Raw genomic sequence first — 21,475 nt, forward strand, 5'->3', positions numbered from 1 at the left:
CTGCCACTGCAGTGGGCAGGCTCCCCATCTCAGCCGTCATTGGATCAACCACTCCTTGAAGACAGGTGTTTGCTCACATGACCTTTCACCCCTTGATGTTTCAGAAACTGAAGCCCCACATCTTCACTGTGGGTGAACAGACCTACAGGAGTGTCAAGAGCCTGATCGAGCCAGTCAACCAGTCTGTTGTCGTCAGTGGAGAGAGTGGTGCTGGAAAGGTAAGAGGGCCTCTTTCCCACGCTGTCAACTTCGTGACTGGCTGGATGGGCAGAGAGGCAGAGGAGGTCGCTCCTGTTGGATTCGGTGTGCAGCAGTGGGCAGGAGCTGGGCAGGAAGTCAAGAGGCAGGGCTCTAGTCCAGGCTCTTCCACCAGCTCTGCTGTCACCCTGGGTGAGATTCTTTTTTCTCTGAGCCTTCACTTTCTCACTGAAGGACTCTCTCAGCTCTGACACCATTGGGAACAAAAGTCAGCTGTTGGGGGTTCCAGCATAGTGCTTAAGAGCACATCAGAAAGATATTTAGCTTTTGCAAACCTCATTTCTTTCACGTGTAAGATGGCAGGGAGGGAAAGACCAACACGTAACTCATGGGACTTCTGTGAGAGTTAAATGAACTAGTGCACATAAGGCACTTGGTGGCATGCTGGGCACGTGGCAGCACTCCTCCAAAAGTAGTTAGCGTTCCAATAAGGAAGTAGCCTGCCTGCATCTCTGGGTTGCCCTTGATGGCAAGGGCAGTGCATTGGGCCAGCTGTGGGGAAGGACAGAATCTCCTGATGTGGTCATGTGGTCCCTAGGTGGCAAAATCTTAATAGGTGAGACAGAATGTTGTACAAGGATGAGTGAGGAGTTGCACGGCTGGTCAGAGGAGGCTACTGGCCCAGGCCTCGCCACCTTCTTGTCAAGCCTCACCAGCCACCCCGCCCTTTCCTCAACATTACCTTCACAAGGGATTCTTTGGACCATAAACCCCCTCTGCCTACACTCACATGTGAAAGCATTGCTGAGCACTGAGCACCTGCCAGGTTCTAGGCTCTGGGCTAGCCAGTAAGGAGTGGCAGGGGAAGGAACAGAGAGGAAAAATGCAACATCTGGCTTTCAGGGGGCTCTTAGCTCACTGGGAAAGACGGACAAGGAAACAGATGGAGACAGCAAACTGTAGGGATGAGGGCTAGGACTTGGGTGAAGAGGGGATCTTTGAGAGCTATATCAAGGTCGCCAGTGTAGTGGCTGATGCCCAGCTCCTGGATGAGCCCATTGTCCTCCAGAATTGCTCTGGGCAGCTGAGGCTGGACCTGGCCCTAGACCCATGCAACCAGAGCTCAGTAACCCTTTATTGAACAGCCACTGTGGTCATGGGCTGGGCCTGGTATCTTTTTCAATTTTAATTTATTTTTGATAAATAGTAACATAGTGACATAGTTCAAAAATCAAGCAATACTACAAGGCTTACATAAAAAAACAGCAGCCCTGTGCTTTCACGTCTTTTAGCAGTTTGTTTGGGTGTCTCCATCCATATTTCTAAACAACATGCTTATATTATTAGTTATTGATTTTTCAGTTTTGACCTTATCTGTTCATTTCCTACTTTGATGAGGATTTAGCCCTGTTTCCCTGCCCCCAAATACATACGTAATTATATCACGATTTCTGGGTAAGTTAACATATAGTACTTGTAATTACAAGTATATATGTATTGTTCCCAGCAGAGCCCTGTAACATACTATGATTATATTTCTTTTCTTGTATAATTTTTACTTTCCCTCTACTTAATAATTGCCCCCACTTTTTCACTTGTTTAGTTTCTATATACCTATTATTAATTCATTATCAAACTTGTCACCAAAACTGGAAAACACCTCCCCAACAGGTGCTTTTTTTTTTTTTTTTTAACCACACTGCTTCCAGGATCTTAGTTCCCCAAGCAGGGATCGAACCCGTGCCCCCTGCAGTGGAAGCACGGAGTCTCAACCACTGGACCGCCAGGGAATTCCCTCAGGTGATTTTTTTTCTTGGCGATGCCCTTCCTAGAGTTCTCACGTCTCCTACTCGCATCCAGACTGGTGGCTGCCAAGGGCTGCTGCCACACAGCTATTACCTGGGAGCTGTCTGCCTCACTCTGGGGATCCAGATTGTCCTCTGTTCTATGATAAATCTCTTGTTGTTGGAGCCCAGTGGCTTCCTCTTCATCCTTTACTGCCTTGTTTTTATGGAGCATATTCTTTAGTAGCTTCCCGACAAAGGTTACTTGGAGGGCATATTTTTGAGTTGTTGCACATCTGCAAATGTTTATTCTGCCTTAATTTGACATGTTGGCTGGATATTATAATTTCAAATTGGAAATCATTTTCTTTCTGAATTTATAAGTTATTTTCTTATATATTCTTTTGAGTGTTGCTGTTGAAAGTCCCAATCCATAAATGGTGATTTGTGTTTTCTTTCCAAAAGTTTTTAGGGTCGTCTTTTTTATCCATAGGTATTGAAATTCACAGTGGCGTGTCTTTTCTCACTTGCTGTTCTGGATACTTTGTGTGGGTCTTTTTAACCTTGAAACTCATGTTCTTCAGTTTGGGAAAATACTTATCTGTTGATAATAATTTAATAATTTACTCCCCTTGTTTTCCCTTTCTGGAATTCTTATCAGTAGGAAGTTTGATAAATTGTCTAATATCCTGTTTTTCTCATCTATTCTTCTATCTCTTAATATTTTGTCCTGTCTTCTGGGAGATATTCTCTACCCTTTAATCCTTTTGAGTTTTAAATTTTTATTAAAAATTTTAATTCTAAGTGTTCTTTCTTGTTCTCTGAATATTATTCTCCCCCCAGCATCCTGGTCTTATTTCTTCTCTTATCTTTGAGGATATTTCATGATTTTTACTTGTCTTCTGTTCCTTTCATTTCTATTTCCAAAATTCATTTCTATTTCCTGCTAGTTCCTTTTCTTCCTTTGTTGTGATATTTGTCATTCAAGTAAAAGAAGTTTACCAAATAGTTAATGATCCTTGAATTTCTGTTCATACTTCAGAATAAGGCATTAAGCAACTGATTAGAATCTCTTATGTTTATGGACAGGAGGCCTCACTATGGATAGCTTTCTAAACTGGTGGGACCCTGAATGTTCATAACGTGTCTCATGAGCTTGTCAGTATCTCCAGAAAAGATTCTTCCAATCTCTTCATGAGAGAGGTGGAAACTATAGTTAAGTGGAAATGATAAAAGCATGAACAACTCTTTTTTTTTTTTTAATTATTTATTTATTTAGTTGTTTTTATTTTTGGCTGTGTTGGGTCTTCGTTTCTGTGCGAGGGCTTTCTCTAGTTGCGGCAAGCGGGGGCCACTCTTCATCGCGGTGCGCGGGCCTCTCACTATCGTGGCCTCTTTTGTTACGGAGCACAGGCTCCAGACGCGCAGGCTCAGTAGTTGTGACTCACGGGCCTAGTTGCTCCGCGGCATGTGGGATCTTCCCAGACCAGGGCTCGAACCCGTGTCCCCTGCATTGGCAGGCAGATTCTCAACCACTGCGCCACCAGGGAAGCCCAATGAACAACTCTTATCAGCAGACTAGACATGCAGAAGAATACATCAGTGAACTTGAGAGTGAGTCAATAGAAATCAAAAAATAAAGAGAAACTTGGGGAATTCCCTAGTGGTCTGGTGGTTAGGGCCCGTGCTTCCACTGCAGAGGGCACGGGTTTGATCCTTGGCTGGGGAACTAAGATCCCACGTGCCACATGTTGTGGCCAAAACAAAACAAAACAAAAAAGAGAGAAAATTGAAAAACAAAAAGAAAAGCACATTCAGGAGCTTTCGTACGATATCAAATGGTTTACCATACTTGTAATTGATGTCCCAGGAGAAGAGAGAGAATGTGGGTCAGAAGTAATATCTTAGAAAATTAGCAAAAGATAACAAGTACAGATCCTAGAAGCTCAGGAAACACTAAGTAGGATGCATACAAAGAAGACACACCTAGGCACATTATAGTCAAATTGCTGAAACCAAACATAAGGAAAAAATCTTTAAGGAAGCAGGAAAATATACATAAAGAGGAACAAAGATAAGAATGATAGGGACTTCCCTGGTGACGCAGTGGTTAAGAATCCGCCTGCCAATGCAGGGGACACGGGTTCGAGCCCTGGTCTGGGAAGATCCCACATGCCGCGGAGCAACTAAGCCCGTGCGCCACAACTACTGAGCCTGCGCTCTAGAGCCTGGGAGCCACAACTACTGAAGCCCGCGCACCTAGAGCCCAAGCTCCGCAACGAGAAGCCACCACAATGAGAAGCCCGCTCACGGCAACAAAGAGTAGCCCCCGCTCGCCGCAACTAGAGAAAGCCCGCGCGCAACAATGAAGACCCAATGCAGCCCAAAAAATGAATGAATGAATGAATAAATAAATTTTTTTAAAAATCATTCATTCTAAGGTGAAGATAGTAACAATTTATTGTAGAGGTACAATGGAATCATAAAAGTACTCAATTCAACCAGAGGCAATAAAAGGAGAAAAAAGTAACAAAGATCACATGGAACAACTCAAAAAGAAATAATAAGATGGTAGATTTAAACCCAACCATAGCGATTATTAAATTAAATGTAAGTGGACTAAACTCTTCAATTAAAGACAGAGAATGTCAGAGTGGCTTTCTTTAAAAAGGCAAGACTCAAATTATATGATGTCTTAAAGAAACCCACGGGCTTCCTTGGTGGCGCAGTGGTTGAGAATCTGCCTGCTAATGCAGGGGACACAGGTTCGAGCCCTGGTCTGGGAAGATCCCACGTGCCGCAGAGCAACTAGTGGCCGTGAGCCACAACTACTGAGCCTGTGCGTCTGGAGCTTGCACTCCACAACAAGAGAGGCCACGACAGTGAGAGGCCCGCACACCGCGATGAAGAGTGGCCCCCGCTTGCCGCAACTAGAGAAAGCCCTTGCACAGAAACGAAGACCCAACACAGCCAAAAATAAATAAATAAAAATAAAGGAATTCCTTTACAAAAAAAAAAAAAAAAGAAACCCACTATAAAGGTATAGATAGGTTCAAAGTAAAAGAATAGGAAAAGATATACCATTCCAACACTAATCAAAGGAAAGCTGAAGTAATTATATTAATACACAAAGCAAAAACAATTGAAAGAAATAAAATCAAAATTAATAGTTTGATATTTGTGCATTCTTTTCAAGTACACATGGAACTGATATGGGCTATCTTCTGAACCACAAAACAAATCTCAATTTGAAAAGATTAAAATACAAACTGTTCTCTGCCCTGGGTGGAATTGAACTATAAGTAAATAACAAAGATATCTAGAAAGTCCCAAAGCGTTTGGAAATTAATACCTTTCTAAATATCCTTTGGTTCAAAGAAGTAATCACAAGGGATATTAGAAAACACTTTGAACTGAGTGAAAATTAAAGCAAAACATATCAAAATTTGTGCTTAAAAAAAAAAAGCAGTGCTTAGTAGGAAATTTGTTGTAACGTTGAACGCTTATATTCAAAAAGAATAAACTCAAATAATTGACCTGAGCCTCTACCTTAAACTAAGGGAAAAAGAATAAAGTAAACCCAAAGTAAGCAGAAGAAGGAAATAAAGTTTAAAAAAACCCAGTAAAATAGAAACAAAAATAATAAAGCAAGTGAAATCAATGGTTATTTCTTTGAAAAGATTAATAAAATCTAGTCAAACTTAGAAAGACAAATTATAAATGTCAGAAATGAAAGAATAGACAAAACTAAAGATCCTACAGATAAGAGATTTTTATTAACTTTATTACAATAAATTCTACAATTTAATAAAATGGAGAAATATTTTGAAATACACAAACTGCTGAAGCTCACATAAGAAGAAACATATAACCTGAATATCTAAATCTATGAGACAAATTTAAGTCATCGTTAAAAGTCTTTCCTCAGGGCTTCCCAGGTGGCGCAGTGGTTAAGAACCCGCCTGCCAGTGCAGGGGACATGGATTCGAGCCCTGGTCTGGGAAGATCCCACATGCTGCAGAGCAACTAAGCCCGTGCACCACAACTACTGAGCCTGCGCTCTAGAGCCCACGAGCTACAACTACTGAAGCCCGCGCGCCTAGAGCCCCTGCTCCACAACAAGAGAAGCCACCACAACAGGAGCCCGCGCACCGCAACGAAGAGTAGCCCCCACTTGCCGCAACTAGAGAAAGCCCACGTGCAGCAGCGAAGAGCCAATGCAGCCAAAAATAAATAAATAAATTAATTAATTTAAAAAAAAAAGAACTAAGGGAATAAGACACAAAAACACAAAAGGAACAGGAGAGACATGAGGAGTGAGAAGTGACACAGTGTGGATATGCAGGGGGCCCTGAGTCTTCAAAAAAAAAAAAATCTTTCCTCATAGAAAGCTCCAGGCCCAGGTGCCTTCACTTTATGGATTCTACCAAGTATTTAAGGAATTAATGTTACCAGTTCTATACAAATTCTTTCAGAAAATAGCAGAGAGGGAGCACCTCCCACCTCAGAGGGAAACCTAAAAGAATTTACCAAAAACGCTACCAAAAAGACCCAAAAACAAACAAAAACAAAGCTAAAAACTTGTAGTGTGGTGTAGGGAGTTTATCAAGGTGACAGGATACAGTCAGTATATTAAAATCTATTGTTTCTATGTCCTAGCAATGAACAAATGGAAATTAAAATGAAAATAGACCTCGTCTCAGGTGATTAAAACAGTGAGAATTTTGTAACTAGATTGCCTGGGTATAAATCAGAGCCCTATCATTTACTAGATATGTACTCTTCAATAAAATTTAAATTTTTTCTATGCCTGAGTTTCATCATTTTGAAAACAGGTAGTATGTAATTGCATCTGCATCTGTAGGGTTGGTAAGAAAATGCATGGAAAGTCTCCTTAGGTCAGTAGCCTGCTCAGGTCAGGGTGGGTTGTCCTCCTCTACCCCAGCCCCCCTCATTTCTTAAATGCATCCTCAGGAGCTAGGAGAAGCAGAAGTAAGTGTCCCCATTTCACAGACGGGGAAGTGCCTTGCCCAAGGATACAGTTGAACTCAGCATTCACCCTTTGGTCAGCAGCATACATGGTGGAAAAGAGGGCTGTAGCAGGCAGGCTCAGAAGCGGGAGGGAACGTGGACACAGCTCCCACAGGGCTGTTTCTGCCACAGACATGGACGTCCCGCTGCCTGATGAAGTTCTATGCTGTGGTGGCCGCCTCACCCACGTCCTGGGAAAACCACAAGGTTGCAGAGAGGATCGAACAGCGAATCTTGAACTCCAACCCTGTCATGGAAGCTTTTGGTGAGCTTGGTGTCCTCGGCACAGTACCTTAGTCCCATTTCCTCTGGGATTTGCCACCTTCCAGGGAAAGGAGCAGTGTTCTCTTTAGGAGAGGGGTGGAGGGTAGTTTATCATTCACTGCCATGGATCCCCAACTTCCTCCCAGGTACCCTCAGCCTCCTTCCAGTAGAGGTGACGTCACTCTGTCGTCCCCTCCCTCTAGCCTAAGCAGGTGTAGCAGTGGTGCTGGAGAGGACCTTCTGGCTCGCCCAGTCCAAACCCCATCCTTCCGAACAGCTTCCTGATGGTTCAGGGAAGGGGACTTGTCTAAGGATGCACAACAATTAGTGTCCATGTTGGCACTCTAGATGTCGTGCCTTACCGTCTGACTCAATAGTAACAGCTTGTTTTTGGTCCTTCTTCTCCTTCAAAGAAAATAGTCCCTGACTGCCTAGATTGGTTCTTTCCACTTCACTGCCAGGAAATTCTAACTCAGCTGAATCGCATTTGCTAAAGCCCGAGTGCCCAGTCCCTAGTCCTGTCCCTTGTGACATGGAAACCAACAAAGGGGCCTTTAGGTGACTTGAGGATAGAGACCTGGCCCCAGCAGACCTGAGGCCACCTTAGCCCGTGGGGACTCTGTAAACATAAGGTGTGATCTGTAGGGAACGCGTGCACGCTGAGGAATAACAACAGTAGCCGCTTTGGGAAGTTCATCCAGCTCCAGCTGAACAGGTAATCTCTGCTGCCAGTCTGTGTGCCAGTCTGGCTGCTGGGGGCGGGGGGAGTGTGAAAGTGGCTGGGGCAGTGCCCAGCCTGGGCCACCCCTGTGGGCAGAACTCAGCTCCTCCTGGTATGTTTTTCTGTGTGATAAGTGAACCTGAGGGTGATCTTTGAACCTGGAGAAATCTTAACTACTCCAGCCTGAGGGACCCTGGGGCAATGTGCTTGTGCAGCCCATGTGTTCTGGCTTCTACCCTTGCTCAGAGACTTCTAGCTAAACTGCCACCTCTTGGCCACACCTCTGAGCTTGAAGCTGGGGCTCTGTTCCTGCCTCGGGATGGGGCCAAATAATGTACAGAGACCTTGGTCCTGCCCCTGAGCTGGTTGGAGGGCAATGTCCCAGACCCCCAACCAAGGACCTGCTGAGTGCTCCCTAGTCCTCACAACCCGCATTGCCTAAGTGGAAGAGTTGGGGGAGGTTGCAGTCTGGCACACAGTAAGTGCCCAATAAATGTCTATGGAATGAACAGGCAACTAATGGGCTCCAGCCTGCTTGTGCCCAGGGCCCAGCAGATGACTGGAGCTGCAGTTCAGACCTACTTGCTAGAGAAAACTCGAGTGGCCTGCCAGGCCTCCAGTGAGAGGAACTTCCACATCTTCTATCAGGTCTGTACCAGGTGGGGCCCACAGCTGCCCAGATGCAGGGCGGAGATGGGTCTGTGCCCCTAAACCTTCCCCTCCCTGCTTTGCTTCATGCCTGCCTATTCACCTGGTTTCAGCGATGCCACCACTTATTCCTGCAAACTTTATGTAACACTCCTGCCACACACTGGATCTTGGCTCCCGGGATGGTTTTGGCATGGGAACGTGCTTGCCTTCTCTGTCAGATCAGAAGGTCCTTGAGGCTGGGACTGTCTCCGCAATGGAAACTCTCACTCTCAGACAGAGGCTTGTCCTCGAACGGCAACTGGGAACAAGGACTTCCCTAGACTGTGCCTCCTCCATCAGACTGGGGGACCCCCAAGGCATGGATAGTACGTCTCCCTGCTCTCAGATTGGGACTGGGGGCTCCCCAGGTGGAGTTTTGCTTTCTTCATCATACTGCAGACCCCCTCAGTGAGTTTTTTTGCATCGGGTGGAGACACCCAGAACTGCTTGCTGCTGCTTTTGCCCCCCTGCCTGCCCTGGGCTCTACGGGAACCTCAGCCTTGTGACCTTGCTGCCGTTTCTCACTGCTCTCTTCCCGACCCCGGGCTTATGCAGGCCTAGGCTTCCCCAGCACCCCCAGCTCAGCCCCCGTCCCCATCCCCACAGATCTGCAAAGGAGCCAGTGCAGACGAGAGGCTCCAGTGGCACCTCCCTGAGGGAGCCGCCTTCTCCTGGCTGCCCAACCCAGAAAGGACCTTGGAAGGTAGGGGGAGCCTTACCCAGCACCCTGGGCCGGCCCGGCAGCACCCACCCATCCCGACAGGGCCTGCCTCCCTCACCCCTTGCTGCCCCTGCTGACCTCTGGTCCTGACACTGGGCTGTGACTTGGATTCCTTTTCAGAGGATTGTTTCGAGGTGACCAGGGAGGCCATGCTTCTTTTGGGCATCGATGCCCCCACCCAGAACAACATCTTTCAGGTCAGAGGAAAAGCCACACCACTGACATGTGGCAGCGGTGATGGGCAGCCCCTTTTATAGGGCCCTTCTCTCAACGTGTGAGACTCTTTTCCTGAGGATCTAGGACGTTAGGCCCCACTGCACAATCTCCAAGGAGTCGACCGCCTCTCTGTGAGGCTGAGCCTGGAGACTGGGGGTCAGGGTGGATGGGGGCAGAGAGGACAGTGGCAGGGCACATAGTGCTATTGAACAGGCCAGCACAGTGACCCACGGAGGTCAAAGGGCAAAGTGCCTGGGTCAGTTATTGCTCCATTAATCAGAATAGAGAAACTATGCTGCCACGTGTTTGTCTAGTGTGTTAAAGTTTTTAAATCATGTTCACACCTCTTAGCTCACTTGGTTTTTTTCAACAGACCATGGGTATGGAGATTATTCCCATTTTATGCTTGAGAAAACTAGAGACCTGCCCAAGGCCAGACAACACTAAGTGGTGGTGCAGATAGGGTTTGTACCGGACATAGTAATTCCGACTTCCCACCCTCTTCCTCTTCCTCCTGGGACACAGTGCTCACCCAGAGGAACTGGGCCCCGCTCATCCCCACTGGTGGTCTCCCTTCTCCCATCTTTCTCCTCACTCCTGCAGAGCGGCGGGAGGGGATCTGTAGGATTGGCTGGCAGCAGAGACAGGGATGCCGCTGCAGGGAGATGGCAGTGCAGTGGAAAGAGACCTCCACCTCCAGAAGGGGGCTGCTCAGGCTGTAGGGGGAGATCACAGCCAGTATGGGCACCGCCAGCCAAGAGCTTGGCCAGAGGGACAGCACATAGGACAAGCCCAGGACAAGTGGACAACACTAGGAGTCTGGACAGGAGTGCTGGCTTGAGGGTGGCATGACCTTCTGTCCCAGCCACACTGCCCATCAGCACAGTAGTCTTCTCCTGAGGTGGGTTGTGGCCTGAAAGCCAGTAGCATGTGGACACACCCTCTCTGGGACCAGACAGGGATGGTGGGAGAGGCCCTGCTCTACTGATACCAGGTCCAAAGGTTTCCAAGTTGCTGGACCCAGGGGTCCCCTTTCTACAGCCCCTGGGGGCTCATCCATGCGGGTCATTGAGTGTGACGGCAAGGGAGCACCCACTGGACAGAGACCAAAATCACAGATCCTGCCCTAGGCTGGGTTGTCAGAAGCCCAGCAGTGCTTAGAAAGAGCCAGAAGGAGCCAGAGCCAGGCCCCCACCAGCCACACAGAGGTAGGGCCGGTCCACGAGGAACAGGAGCGGCCTTCCCACACAGTCTGCTCCTGGAGTCGGGGGGCAGCGGGACAGACTGGGGGTGACATGGCGGCCCCAGTGGCTGCCCCGGGAGGGATCTGAAGTCGGATTGCCTGGGTTCTCATCCTGCCTTTCTCCTTTACCAAGTGTGTGGCCTCGGGCTTGTGATTTAACCTCTCCCCATCTCATCTCTATCATGGGCACCACCATAGCACATGCCTCATTGGTTGTTGAAAAGATTACATGAAATGATGCATGTAACTTGTGTAGAATTGTGCCTGGCCGAGTCATGGAGTAAGTGGGCAGTAATTGAGAGCTGTTATTATTCTGTTGTCATAATCTTCATATTCAGCAGGAGAGAAACCCTTCCCAGGCTGGGCTCCAGCCCTTGAGAAGGGGCCCACTTCATGTCCTCTCCTGCCCCCTCAGGCCCTAGCTGGACTGCTGCACCTCGGCAACACCCGGTTTGCTGACTCCGGGAACGAAGCCCAGCCCTGCCCACTGATGGACGATGCTAAGTGTGAGTGCAAGGATGGGGGGGCCTGCACCTCAGGCTTTGGTCACACACCCAGGGAGCAAGGCAGGCCCTGCCGGAAAAGAGGCAACATTTAGTGGGATTGGGTGGGAGGGAGGCCAGAAGGTGAAATTTGGAATCAGTGCCCTTGAAGCCATAAGCTATAGGGCCCTGCCCTGGAGAAGTTACTCCTCACCCCATCTCTGCTGCAGCAGATAGCATCACCCGCATCTTACAGATGAGAAAACGAGAGTTGGAGGGTTTATAAAGTGGTTTATCCCACTCATGGCCGTGTGGACTGGCACACAGAAGCCCTGGGTTCAAGTCCTGCTTCTGCCTTGGCCAAGCCTCCTCACCCACCTGCACCTGGGTTCACTCTGCCCCATTGGGTGGGTCGTGTTTCCACTGTGATGACTTCACGGGGCCTTGTGCAGAGGGATGTTTGGATGGAGGGTGTTTGTGCCTCCCAGGCTCTGTCAGGACATCGGCCTCACTGCTGCGGCTCCCAGAAGACCCTCTGCTGGAGACACTGCGGATTCGGACCATCAGGGCAGGCAGGCGGCAGCAGGTGTTCCGGAAGCCCTGCTCCCGGGCCGAGTGTGACACCCGCAGAGACTGTCTGGCCAAACTGGTCTATGCACGGTGAGTGCTCTGGGCCCTGCCCTCCTCCCAGGCCCCCGCATCTGGAGTTGGAACAGACCCCTCAGGCAGTACGGCTGGGCCCAGGGTGAGGGCTGCCAGATAAAGCAGACGGGTTCCCTGCCCTGCTCCCCGGACCCTGGGGGGCAGGAGGGAGTGGCTCCTGGGCTTTCCCCGAGCAAGGCCCTTGGCTTGATTCCGGACTGCTCTGCGTGGAGAAGTTGCCACCTGGCCTAGATTCAGCATGTTATTAAAGTACAGGAGCCTGCCTTGACCTTGGTGATAGGTGAGGAAGGCCTGCCTGCCTCTCTGCTGGCAAGGCCGGCCCCAGAGGTGCTGTGGGTCCCTCCCAGGTCCAGGTGCAGACCCATGGGTGAATAGGCTCCTCTGTCTCTGTGTGCCCTTGTACTCTTGGTAGTCACCTGGGGAATTTGATAGATGGTGGTAGAGCCAGAAGCTTTGCCCACAGTCTTGAGCAACACTGCAGCAAGTGGAGCCCAGAACAGGGGGAAGGCGGGGGTCCTGGCCTTTTCCTGTTGGTTCTGTGGGCATCTCTACCCTTTGGCCATGTGGTTAAGGAGTGATTTGTTACTCTGGGTTCTGAGACCCTTTGGGGTGCCATTGAGAGTGTCTGGGGGCCCAGGATCCTCTGAAATTATGGGACAGAACACATATGTGTGTATGTGTGTGTGCATGTGCTTATAGGAACTTGGGTACCTGTGGAGAGGGTCCCCCTGCTTTCACGAACTTCTCAAGAGCTAAGAGACTGAGAAGCTCTGCTAAGGGAATAAGATCCTCTGAGTGAAAATGGCCCAGGGCAGCTGGGCCCAGACTGAACCCAGTTCAGCAAGGTACTCTGTTCTCACTCCCTAGAAGCGAATTTCAGGTCAGAATTTGAGACCAAAGATTTTTAAAGCTTTCGTGTCAAATCACTGCAAAATGAGCAGGTAAAGTGTGATGATCACAGACACAGTGAGTCTCTAATCATGGATCATTTTACACACAGCAAACAGGTCATTGTATCACTAGGCCACTCATTTTTAGTACCTCAAATGGGTATTTGAAGCCCTTGTTGCAAAAACAGGAATCATTTACTGAATTGAAAAAAAGTTGCAGAGCAATCACTTAAACAAATGGTAAGGAAGAAACCCTTATGTAGTGTCATATGTGTCACCACGTTGTACAGCAACCACCCCATCATCTCAGGGGCGGTGGTTCCAGAGTGCAGGATGCCACTGTCCACCTCGGGTGACTCGGGGCCCCCCTCGTGCAGGACGGAGTAGGGGGATGTGGTGGGGCCTTGAGCTCTGGCCTCCGCAGGCCGAGGTTTGCAGGGGAGTCCAGTGAACTCAGTTCTTCACAGTCCCACCCAGAGCTGCCTGTCAGCCCCTTCTCATCAAGATGCAGCTGGGTGTCCGGCCAGGGGACTGAGGCAGACCCACTCCCCGTCTAGCCCCAGAGGCTATACCAGACCTCAGTGGTATCACAGGTTCAGTTCCAGACCACCACAATAAAGTGAGTCACACGAATTTCTTGGTTTCGTGGTGCATAGCAATGTTATATTTACACCATACTGTAGACTATTACGTGTGCAATAGCTTTATGTCCAAAAGAACAATGTGCATAACTTAATTTTAAAATAACGCTGTTGGGAACATGGCGCTGATAGACGTGCTCGATGCAGGGTTGCCACAGACCTTCAATTTGTAAAACACGCAATAAAGCAAAGCACAATAAAAAGGGACATGCCTGCAGTTGGTCCCGTGCTCAGTCTTGCTCGCGAACAGGCCAGGTCTTCGTGTGCCCGGAAACATGCATGACCACAGCCTGCGTGTGTAGTGGGTCAAGACAGGATGGGCAGGACACAAGAGGAGAGTGTTTAGCCCTTGACCTGTCAGGCTCAGAAGACAGGCCCTCCAAGGTGTGGCACCCAGGCTGGAGGGACAGTCCTGCCACCCCTCAGGCTCAGCCTGACGCCTCTCACCAGAGCCCACTCCCCCCACCCCGCCCCAACAGGCTGTTTGACTGGCTGGTATCGGTGATCAACAGCAGCATCTGTGCGGACCCCGACTCCTGGACCACTTTCATAGGTAGCAGGGGCTCACCCTCCAGGAACCCTCCTTCAGAAAAAGGACAGGAGGGCCCGGCACAGAGAGCAGAGCCCTGGGTCTACTGCGGGACTCCGGGCAGCTCCTTTCCCTCCTCTGCACCCGTCTCCTCACCCTCCACCGGTGTGTGGGCGAGGTCTCTGCTCTCCGGTGCCCGCATCTGACCGTCCCTAGCTCTCCAGGCAGGCTCAGCTGGCGGCCGGGCCACGAGGGCCCCTTCTCTCCCCGGAGACCCAGCTCCGGTCTCAGGAGAGTAGTGGGGGATGGTGAAGGAGCTAGATTAGAAGGGACATGGGGGACATGGTAACATCATGGGAACCTGCTAGGGGAGGAAGTAAAGCTCAGAAGCGTCGGTGAAGTTTGCTCACAGAATGGTGGAATTCTAGGCACCAACTGAGCGCGTGAGACTCAGGCCGTCCAAACCGGGTTGGACACACAGCGGTCCCCGGGACCTGGTCCCCTGATACCTCGTTCGACCTCTTCCTGCTCTGAGCTCTGAGGGGACAGGAGGCTGCCCTGGGAACCACCCTGGGGTGGGAGGTGCTCTGCTCACCGCTGGGTATCGTGCTCGCTCCGCCTCAGCTCCGGGCTGTCAAGCATGAGGCTTTACCCTGGGCTCCTGTCGTCCCGCGGGCCCCGCCTCCTCCTGCACTGGCCCCACGGGGTCTCCCCTTCCTGCCAGGCCTGCTGGATGTGTACGGGTTTGAGTCCTTCCCCACCAACAGTCTGGAACAGTTGTGCATCAACTACGCCAACGAGAAGCTGCAGCAGCACTTCGTGGCTCACTACCTCAGGGCCCAGCAGGTGAGGGGTAGGGTGGTCCTGCGTCCTCTCCTTCTCCCTGGCCCCCAGCCCCATCCCTGGATCTGACCAGACATCTGCGGTTCCTTCTTTGACACTGCTCTGGAACGGGCTGTGGTGCTGAGGCCAGCGTGGGATGGCCACCTGGACCTCAGACCGCAGTTGCCTTCTGCCACCCCACTCCCACCTCTGCCCCCAGGAGGAGTACACAGCTGAGGGCCTGGAGTGGTCGACTGTCAGCTACCAGGACAACCAGACCTGTTTGGATCTCATCGAGGGGAGCCCCGTCAGCATCTGTTCCCTCATAAACGAGGTGGGGGGGTCAGCTCGTGTGCAGAACACCCGAGTGGGGCTTTGGGCTTCTCTGGGACCTTGAAGACCATCCTGTGCCCTCTGTGTGCCTCTTTCTCTCCATCTGCATAATGGGTGTGCTAGCCCTATAACCCCTCCTTTTCAGGGTCACTGTGATGCTCCCATGGGTCCACGGGGTGGGGACTCTGAGGGTTGTGAGCCCCTCTCACTTTGTGGCTGACCACCTGTCCCATCCCGGCCCACACAGGAATGCCGCCTTAATCGGCCAAGCAGTGCAGCCCAGCTCCAGACACGCATTGAGAGTTCCCTGGCAGGCAGCCCCTGCCTGGGCCACAACAAGCTCAGCCGGGAGCCCAGCTTCATCGTGGTGCATTATGCGGGGTCTGTGCGGTACCACACCGCAGGCCTGGTGGAGAAGAACAAGGTGAGGGCTGGGCCGTGGCCTGTGGGCCCCTGCGTGAAATGAGATGCCGAGTCATTGCTGCATGTGTGTGGAAGCTTCTATCGTGCACCCTCCCCTCCTGAACATCCTCCCGAATCCAGGGTCGCCTCTTGGGCCCACCTGTCTGAGGTCTCTGCTCCTCAGGCACGACCTGCCCAGAAATGACTGCATTTCCTGGTTTCTAGGCACCCAGTAGACCACCTCTGAGTCTCTTGGGCTCAGGCACTGCCCTTCTTCTGGGGCCTGGGTGAGCAGGGCTGGCAGCCCGTGGGCAGCACCACGCCTGCTCTCACCCTTGTCCTTGTCCTTTCCCCATAGGACCCCATCCCCCCTGAGCTGACCAGGCTCCTGCAGCAATCCCAGGACCCCCTGCTCAAGGTGCTGTTTCCTGCTGACCCTGAAGAGAAGTCCCAGGAGGAGCCCTCTGGCCAGAGCAGGGCCCCTGTGTTGACCGTGGTGTCCAAGTTCAAGGTGGGTCCGGTGGTGCTGATGGAACGTGCTTGGTTCACTCATCAATCTCCAGTGCTTACCAAGGACCTCCCAGGATCAGTGCTGTGTGCTGGGAGCACTGAGGAGTTAGGGAGCCGTGGTCCTGGTCCACGGAAGACAGAGACCGGAAACTGACAGAGGGACTGTGTGTGTAGTTGACGTGACAGGAAGCCTAGGGGCCCACGGGTGGCAGTGCGGCCTTTCGCCCACTGCTGATAGGGTGATCGTGGAAGAGCAGTAGTTACCTGAACCTCTGTGACTGGCCCACTCCCAGTTCCCTAGCTTCCTGCTCAAACTCTGTCCTCGGCCAGCACAGACTTGTCCCTTCCTGCCGTCTCTCAGCCCTCGCACGTTCTGCTCCACCGCCCCTCAGCTCCACCCTCACTCCCGCCCTCCATGCCACTTCCCTTAGTTTATTCCTTGTCCTCCTTCCAACCGCAGCCTTCTCATCACCTCCCAGAGGAGGCAACCAGGGGAGCCCAGGTTTGGTTAGCCCTTTCCTGCCCAGCCTCAGACACCACTGAGAGAGCCCATCCCACGTCTGCAAGGCCCGTTAGGCCCTGAGCTGTGAGACGACGGCAGACGGCCGTGTCGTAGCCCTGGCAAGGCTTCCAGCACATAGGACGGGCTTAGTCGCCCGAACAATTGTCGCCTGAACAAATGGCAGGGGGTTCTAAGATGCTTCTCTTCTGGAAAGGTTGCTCTCGTGGGGGGCGGCTGAGACCAGATGCAGGGAGACCAACCAGGTGGGGAGGGTCACAGGTCAAGAAGGGTCCCTGGAGGCGGAGGTGAGGAGTGGGGTGTGCTTTGGGCACACCCAGTGAGAGCTGCCAGGAGTCATTCAGGGTGTGTGAGGATCCAGGTCTCGGGGCTGGGAGGGCTGCTTGGAAGTGTCACTAACCAGGGCCCAGCCGGTGTCCCCCCAGCAGCCTGACCCACGGCCTCTCCCCTCTGCAGGCCTCCCTGGAGCAGCTTCTGCAGGTCCTGCATAGCACCACACCCCACTACATTCGCTGCATCAAGCCCAACAGCCAGGGCCGGGCGCAGATGTTCCACCAGGAGGAGGTAATTCACACTGGGCCAGAGCTGCTTTGTGGAGGGTCCCATTCGGCCAAGACCCTGGAGGGGTAAGGGGCAGGATGTCTGCTCCAAATGGAGTGACATTAGGGAGGGCTTATCTCCCCAGCTCTGGCAGGACAGTCATGTACAGTTGTGTGGTCTGTGCAATGCACGGTGGCCCAACCACAGGAGGCAAGTAGGGGCTACAGTGCATCTTGCTCTCTGCTCACCAAGCCATGTGCCCTGACAAGAGACTGAGGCTGCCCAGAGGAATGGGTGTCTTTTGTGATTAGCTGAAAGTCTGTGTCACCTTACAGACCAGACACAGTGCACTGTTTCTGATGGAAGGATAGTTTCTAAAATTTGCACAAAAGCACTCTGTGGCCAGCAGCGGCCCTTTGCCCTTTGGAGGGATGTGGAAGAGGTATGAGAGCTGGACGATGCTGGAGAGTGTCCCACAGTCGACTGGCAGATATGACCTTAGGATTCATAGGACCACTGCTCTGTGGTAAAGACCTTGGTTGGGTCCCGGAAGCATCTTCACAGTATAACCTCCCCTGCTTCTTAGCTGTGACTCACTCTATCGACTGCAGAATATAAAATAAATAAAAAGAGGAATTGGATTGGGCTGCATTGTGAGGCAAAGACGGGAGCGGTGAGACAGCCAGGACTAGCATTGGCCTCAGTTGTGCCAGAAGCCAGGCTTCAGATAAGGGGACCTGGGGCCCCCAGGACCCTTTCTAACAGGGAGATTTTCTCAGGGTCCCTTGATTTCTCACTGCCCCAAAGACTGTCTGCCCATCAGGAGAGCCTGCAGATCCACACCAGCAGGGCCACGGGAAGGGTGGCATTTGGGGCCTGCTGGCCCCATGCTGCAGCCCTGTCTCCCCACCCCTGCAGGTCCTAAGCCAGCTGGAGGCCTGTGGCCTCGTGGAGACCATCCACATCAGTGCTGCCGGCTTCCCCATCCGGTGAGTGGGCCGGTCCGTCCAGTGCAGGGGGCAGGGCCAATGCCAGGGTGGAGCTCAGGGCGCAGGTCAGACGAGAGCCTGACCAGCCCAGAGCAGGATGTGGAGATGAAGAGAAAGAGGCAGGTCCACAGAAGTCGGCCTGGAGCTCTAGGGCTGCGCTCACTTTCTGTGGCCCGTTTTGTGGAGGCACCGTGTCTGGTGTGTATCAGTGAATAAGAAAGGTGAGTCTTGCCCTCTTGGGGTGTACATTGATGTGGAAATGAACAAAAAGTGCCGTTAGGTGGACTAATGGGGAAGGGGTCAGGGCTGCTCAGGGAGGGGCCCTCTGAGCAGCTCAGGCCTAGGGAAGCAAAGCCAAGGGGCCAGCCCGGGAAGACGTGGAGGAGGGGAGAGTATTCGAGACCCAGGGAACAGCAACCCGAAAGCTCCCAGGTTAGGACCTGAGAGATGCTAAAGTGACCGGAGCACACACAGCAGACTGGGAAGGGGGGAGGCTCCAGGCCACGTGAAGACTGCGGTCTTCCTGAGAGCCGTGGGAGCCGCTGGGCGTTGTAAGCAGGGCGTGCTGTGCGCTCGTTCCTGTTCCGTGGCTGCTGTGCGGAGGCTGCCCTAGGGTCAGGAGAGGAGGGAGGAGATGAGCGGGTGGCTGTTACAGGTATGACGGGTGGGATGGTGGCCCAGTGAAAAATGGAGAGAAGTGGGTAAAAGTGGAGTGTGGCTTGCCGTAGAAATGGGACTGTGAATGGGTAAACCGTGGGGTACGGGGCAGGGGAGCCGTCAACTTCCAGGCTGCAGAAGCGACTTCCAGGCTTCCATCTGAGGCAAGTGGATGACTCGGGACACAGGATGGTCTGGGGGAGAGGGGAGGGGAGAGTCCGGTCTGAAATGGAGGGGCACGTGAGGGTCTGTCCTCAGTGACTCTTAACACCGTGAGCAAGAAGGAGATCACAGGGGGAGAGGGAGGTCTGAGGCCATTCCCTGAGGAACGCTCATGTTTAGAGAGGGTGGATGACGAGAAACCAGCAACAACTTGGAGGGGGTCGGGGTGAAGGAGGAAGCCAGGACCGTGGGTGTCCTGGAGGCTGAGAGCGAGCGAGCTCTACAGGGGAGAGGGGTCAGCTGGGCACCTGCTGCCTAGAGGCTGGTCAGAGCACTGACCCCTGGAGTTGGTGGCCACGCTGGTGCAGTTTTGGGGGCAGAAGCCAGGCTCAGGAGGAGGAAGTACCGCTGTGTAGAGAAGCGCTGCCGTGACGGGGAGCCGAGACCCCGGGAGGCAGTGGAGGAGGCCGTGGCGTCAGAGGGGAGACGTGCTGAGCCCCTGTGCACGGCAGGACTGACCCAGGTGTCTGGGGAGAGGCTGGCGAGCCCCTTTGGGAGGAGGCAGGCTGCAAATCCCCTCCTAAAAGAGCAAGGCTCTGTCTGGGTAGGACCAAGGCTGCAAGAGCAGGAGGCCCAGCATAAAGTGGTCTCCACTGGCTTCCCGCCAAGGGGCCCTAGTAATGTCATCCGCTCAGTGGGCACAGTCAGGGCAGCACCTCGCTGGTGGCTGAGAAGATTAAACAGTGACTCCTGGCTCACGGCCAAAGTCACTTCATCTCTCCTTCCGCCTGCTTTGGCTTCCAGGGTCTCTCACCGGAACTTCCTGGAGCGGTATGAGTTACTGAGAAGGCTCTGTCCTGGCGCAGCCCCCAGCCCCCATGGCCCACCTCCAGATGAAGGGCGCTCAGGTGAGGGCGCCCATTTGCCAATCACTTGTTCACCCAGTTTCCCGAGCACCTACCTGGGCCATCTCAGGGTGAGGGGCTGGGGCTTCAGAGATGAATAAAACACAAACCTGCCCTCGTGGCTCTTGGCTCAGTGGGGGAAACAGACTAAAAGAAGACAATTAACAACGGGGAAAGTGGCGACACAGAGTTAGGAACAGGATGCTGTGGATGGTGCTAGGAGGGGTATGAATTGGGAAGGCTTCCTGAAGGAGGTGGTGTCTGAGGCTAGATGGGATTAGCCAGGTGAGGGGCATTCCACAGGCAGGGGACAGCACTGTGTGTGCGAGGAGCTCCCGGCTGTTCAGTGTTGCTGGCTCATAAGGGCAGAGAACAGTAGGTGGTGAGGCTGCGGGACAGGCAGGCCCACTCACAGAAGCTGGACCTTCTCCTCCAGGCAGATGGGAGGCACTTCGGGGCAGGAAGCGAGTGGCGTCAGCCTCATGCTTTCTGGAGGCCACCGTGGGGGGCCCCGTGGTTGGCCAGAGGGGAGGAAGCTAGAGATGTGGGCACAGCCGGGAAATGTTGGGAAGAAATTGGCCAGACTTGGCAAGCATGTGATTCGATGTAGAAGGAGAGAAGAGGAGAGAATTGGCCACGCCCGGCCGGTGGGGAAGAGAGGTCTGGGGAGGCTGCCGAGCCCTGCCCAGCCAGTGGAGACATCCGCAAGGTACTGGCCAGCTCCCACCTCAGGGGAAAGGCCTGGTCTGCTGGGGTTGTTGCATGTGGCGTCACTGAGGCTGTGGGAGTCGGTGAGAAGGCCTGGGCACAGGTGGAGGGAGAAGAGGCCAAGGACAGGACACACACACACACACACAGGGAGAAGAGGCCGAGGACAGGACACACACACACACACACACACACACACACACACGGAGGGAGAAGAGGCCAAGGACAGGACACACACACACACACACACAGGGAGAAGAGGCCGAGGACAGGACACACACACACACACACACACACACACACACGGAGGGAGAAGAGGCCAAGGACAGGACACACACACACACAGGGAGAAGAGGCCGAGGACAGGACACACACACACACACACACACACACAGGGAGAAGAGGCCGAGGACAGGACACACACACACACACACACACACACACACACCCCACCACCCCACACCCAGGGGCCCAGCAGAGCCCAGGCACAGTACTGCTGTGTATTTCCCTCTCTTGGGCACGATTTTGTCACTTTCCTTTCATCCTTTCTCCCCACCTCTCTCTCCCCCTCTCTCCATGGTGTGCTCTCCTGTTCTGTCTCTTGCCCAAAGCCCCCTGGCCCCTGGTTGATCTTGCTGCTGTTTCTCGTCTGCGGCGTTTCCTTTGGCAGCCTCCAGAGAGGCACTGGGCAGCTAAGGTGGTCAGAGCCCTCAGGTAAATCCTCCTTCTACAGGAGCCGGCCCTGCCGGGTGTGGGAGGGCAGGCAGGGGGACCCGGTGGGCCTCCATGGGACTGGGATTTGTTCCCCCTTTTCCCATCAGTGGCGGGAGGGCTCAGGGGCAGAGGGAGTGGCC

The 21,475-nt window shown here is 52.7% G+C and overlaps 1 protein-coding gene across 8 annotated transcripts in view; it reads left to right on the plus strand.

Annotated features, from left to right (window-relative positions):
• Positions 1 to 21,475, plus strand: part of MYO19 (myosin XIX) — a 34,349-nt gene that overhangs the window by 8,180 nt on the left and 4,694 nt on the right. For 4 of the 8 annotated variants that reach the window (XM_061176415.1, XM_061176416.1, XM_061176419.1 and 1 more), the window contains 17 exons: positions 105 to 218; positions 7,146 to 7,278; positions 7,923 to 7,992; positions 8,544 to 8,646; positions 9,295 to 9,391; positions 9,530 to 9,606; positions 11,284 to 11,374; positions 11,839 to 12,010; positions 14,024 to 14,097; positions 14,798 to 14,919; positions 15,116 to 15,229; positions 15,476 to 15,652; positions 15,989 to 16,141; positions 17,117 to 17,224; positions 18,119 to 18,189; positions 19,813 to 19,916; positions 20,524 to 20,622. In XM_061176415.1, coding sequence (XP_061032398.1) covers positions 105 to 218; positions 7,146 to 7,278; positions 7,923 to 7,992; positions 8,544 to 8,646; positions 9,295 to 9,391; positions 9,530 to 9,606; positions 11,284 to 11,374; positions 11,839 to 12,010; positions 14,024 to 14,097; positions 14,798 to 14,919; positions 15,116 to 15,229; positions 15,476 to 15,652; positions 15,989 to 16,141; positions 17,117 to 17,224; positions 18,119 to 18,189; positions 19,813 to 19,916; positions 20,524 to 20,622 — 1,879 coding nt within the window. Of the gene's footprint in view, positions 1 to 104; positions 219 to 7,145; positions 7,279 to 7,922; positions 7,993 to 8,543; positions 8,647 to 9,294; positions 9,392 to 9,529; positions 9,607 to 11,283; positions 11,375 to 11,838; positions 12,011 to 14,023; positions 14,098 to 14,797; positions 14,920 to 15,115; positions 15,230 to 15,475; positions 15,653 to 15,988; positions 16,142 to 17,116; positions 17,225 to 18,118; positions 18,190 to 19,812; positions 19,917 to 20,523; positions 20,623 to 21,232; positions 21,336 to 21,475 lie in introns of all 8 variants that reach the window. The other 4 variants (XM_061176417.1, XM_061176418.1, XR_009698509.1 and 1 more) reach the window with 3 other exon arrangements.

Source organism: Eubalaena glacialis, chromosome 19 (assembly GCF_028564815.1).
Source record: "Eubalaena glacialis isolate mEubGla1 chromosome 19, mEubGla1.1.hap2.+ XY, whole genome shotgun sequence".
Taxonomy (NCBI): Eukaryota; Metazoa; Chordata; class Mammalia; order Artiodactyla; family Balaenidae; genus Eubalaena; species Eubalaena glacialis.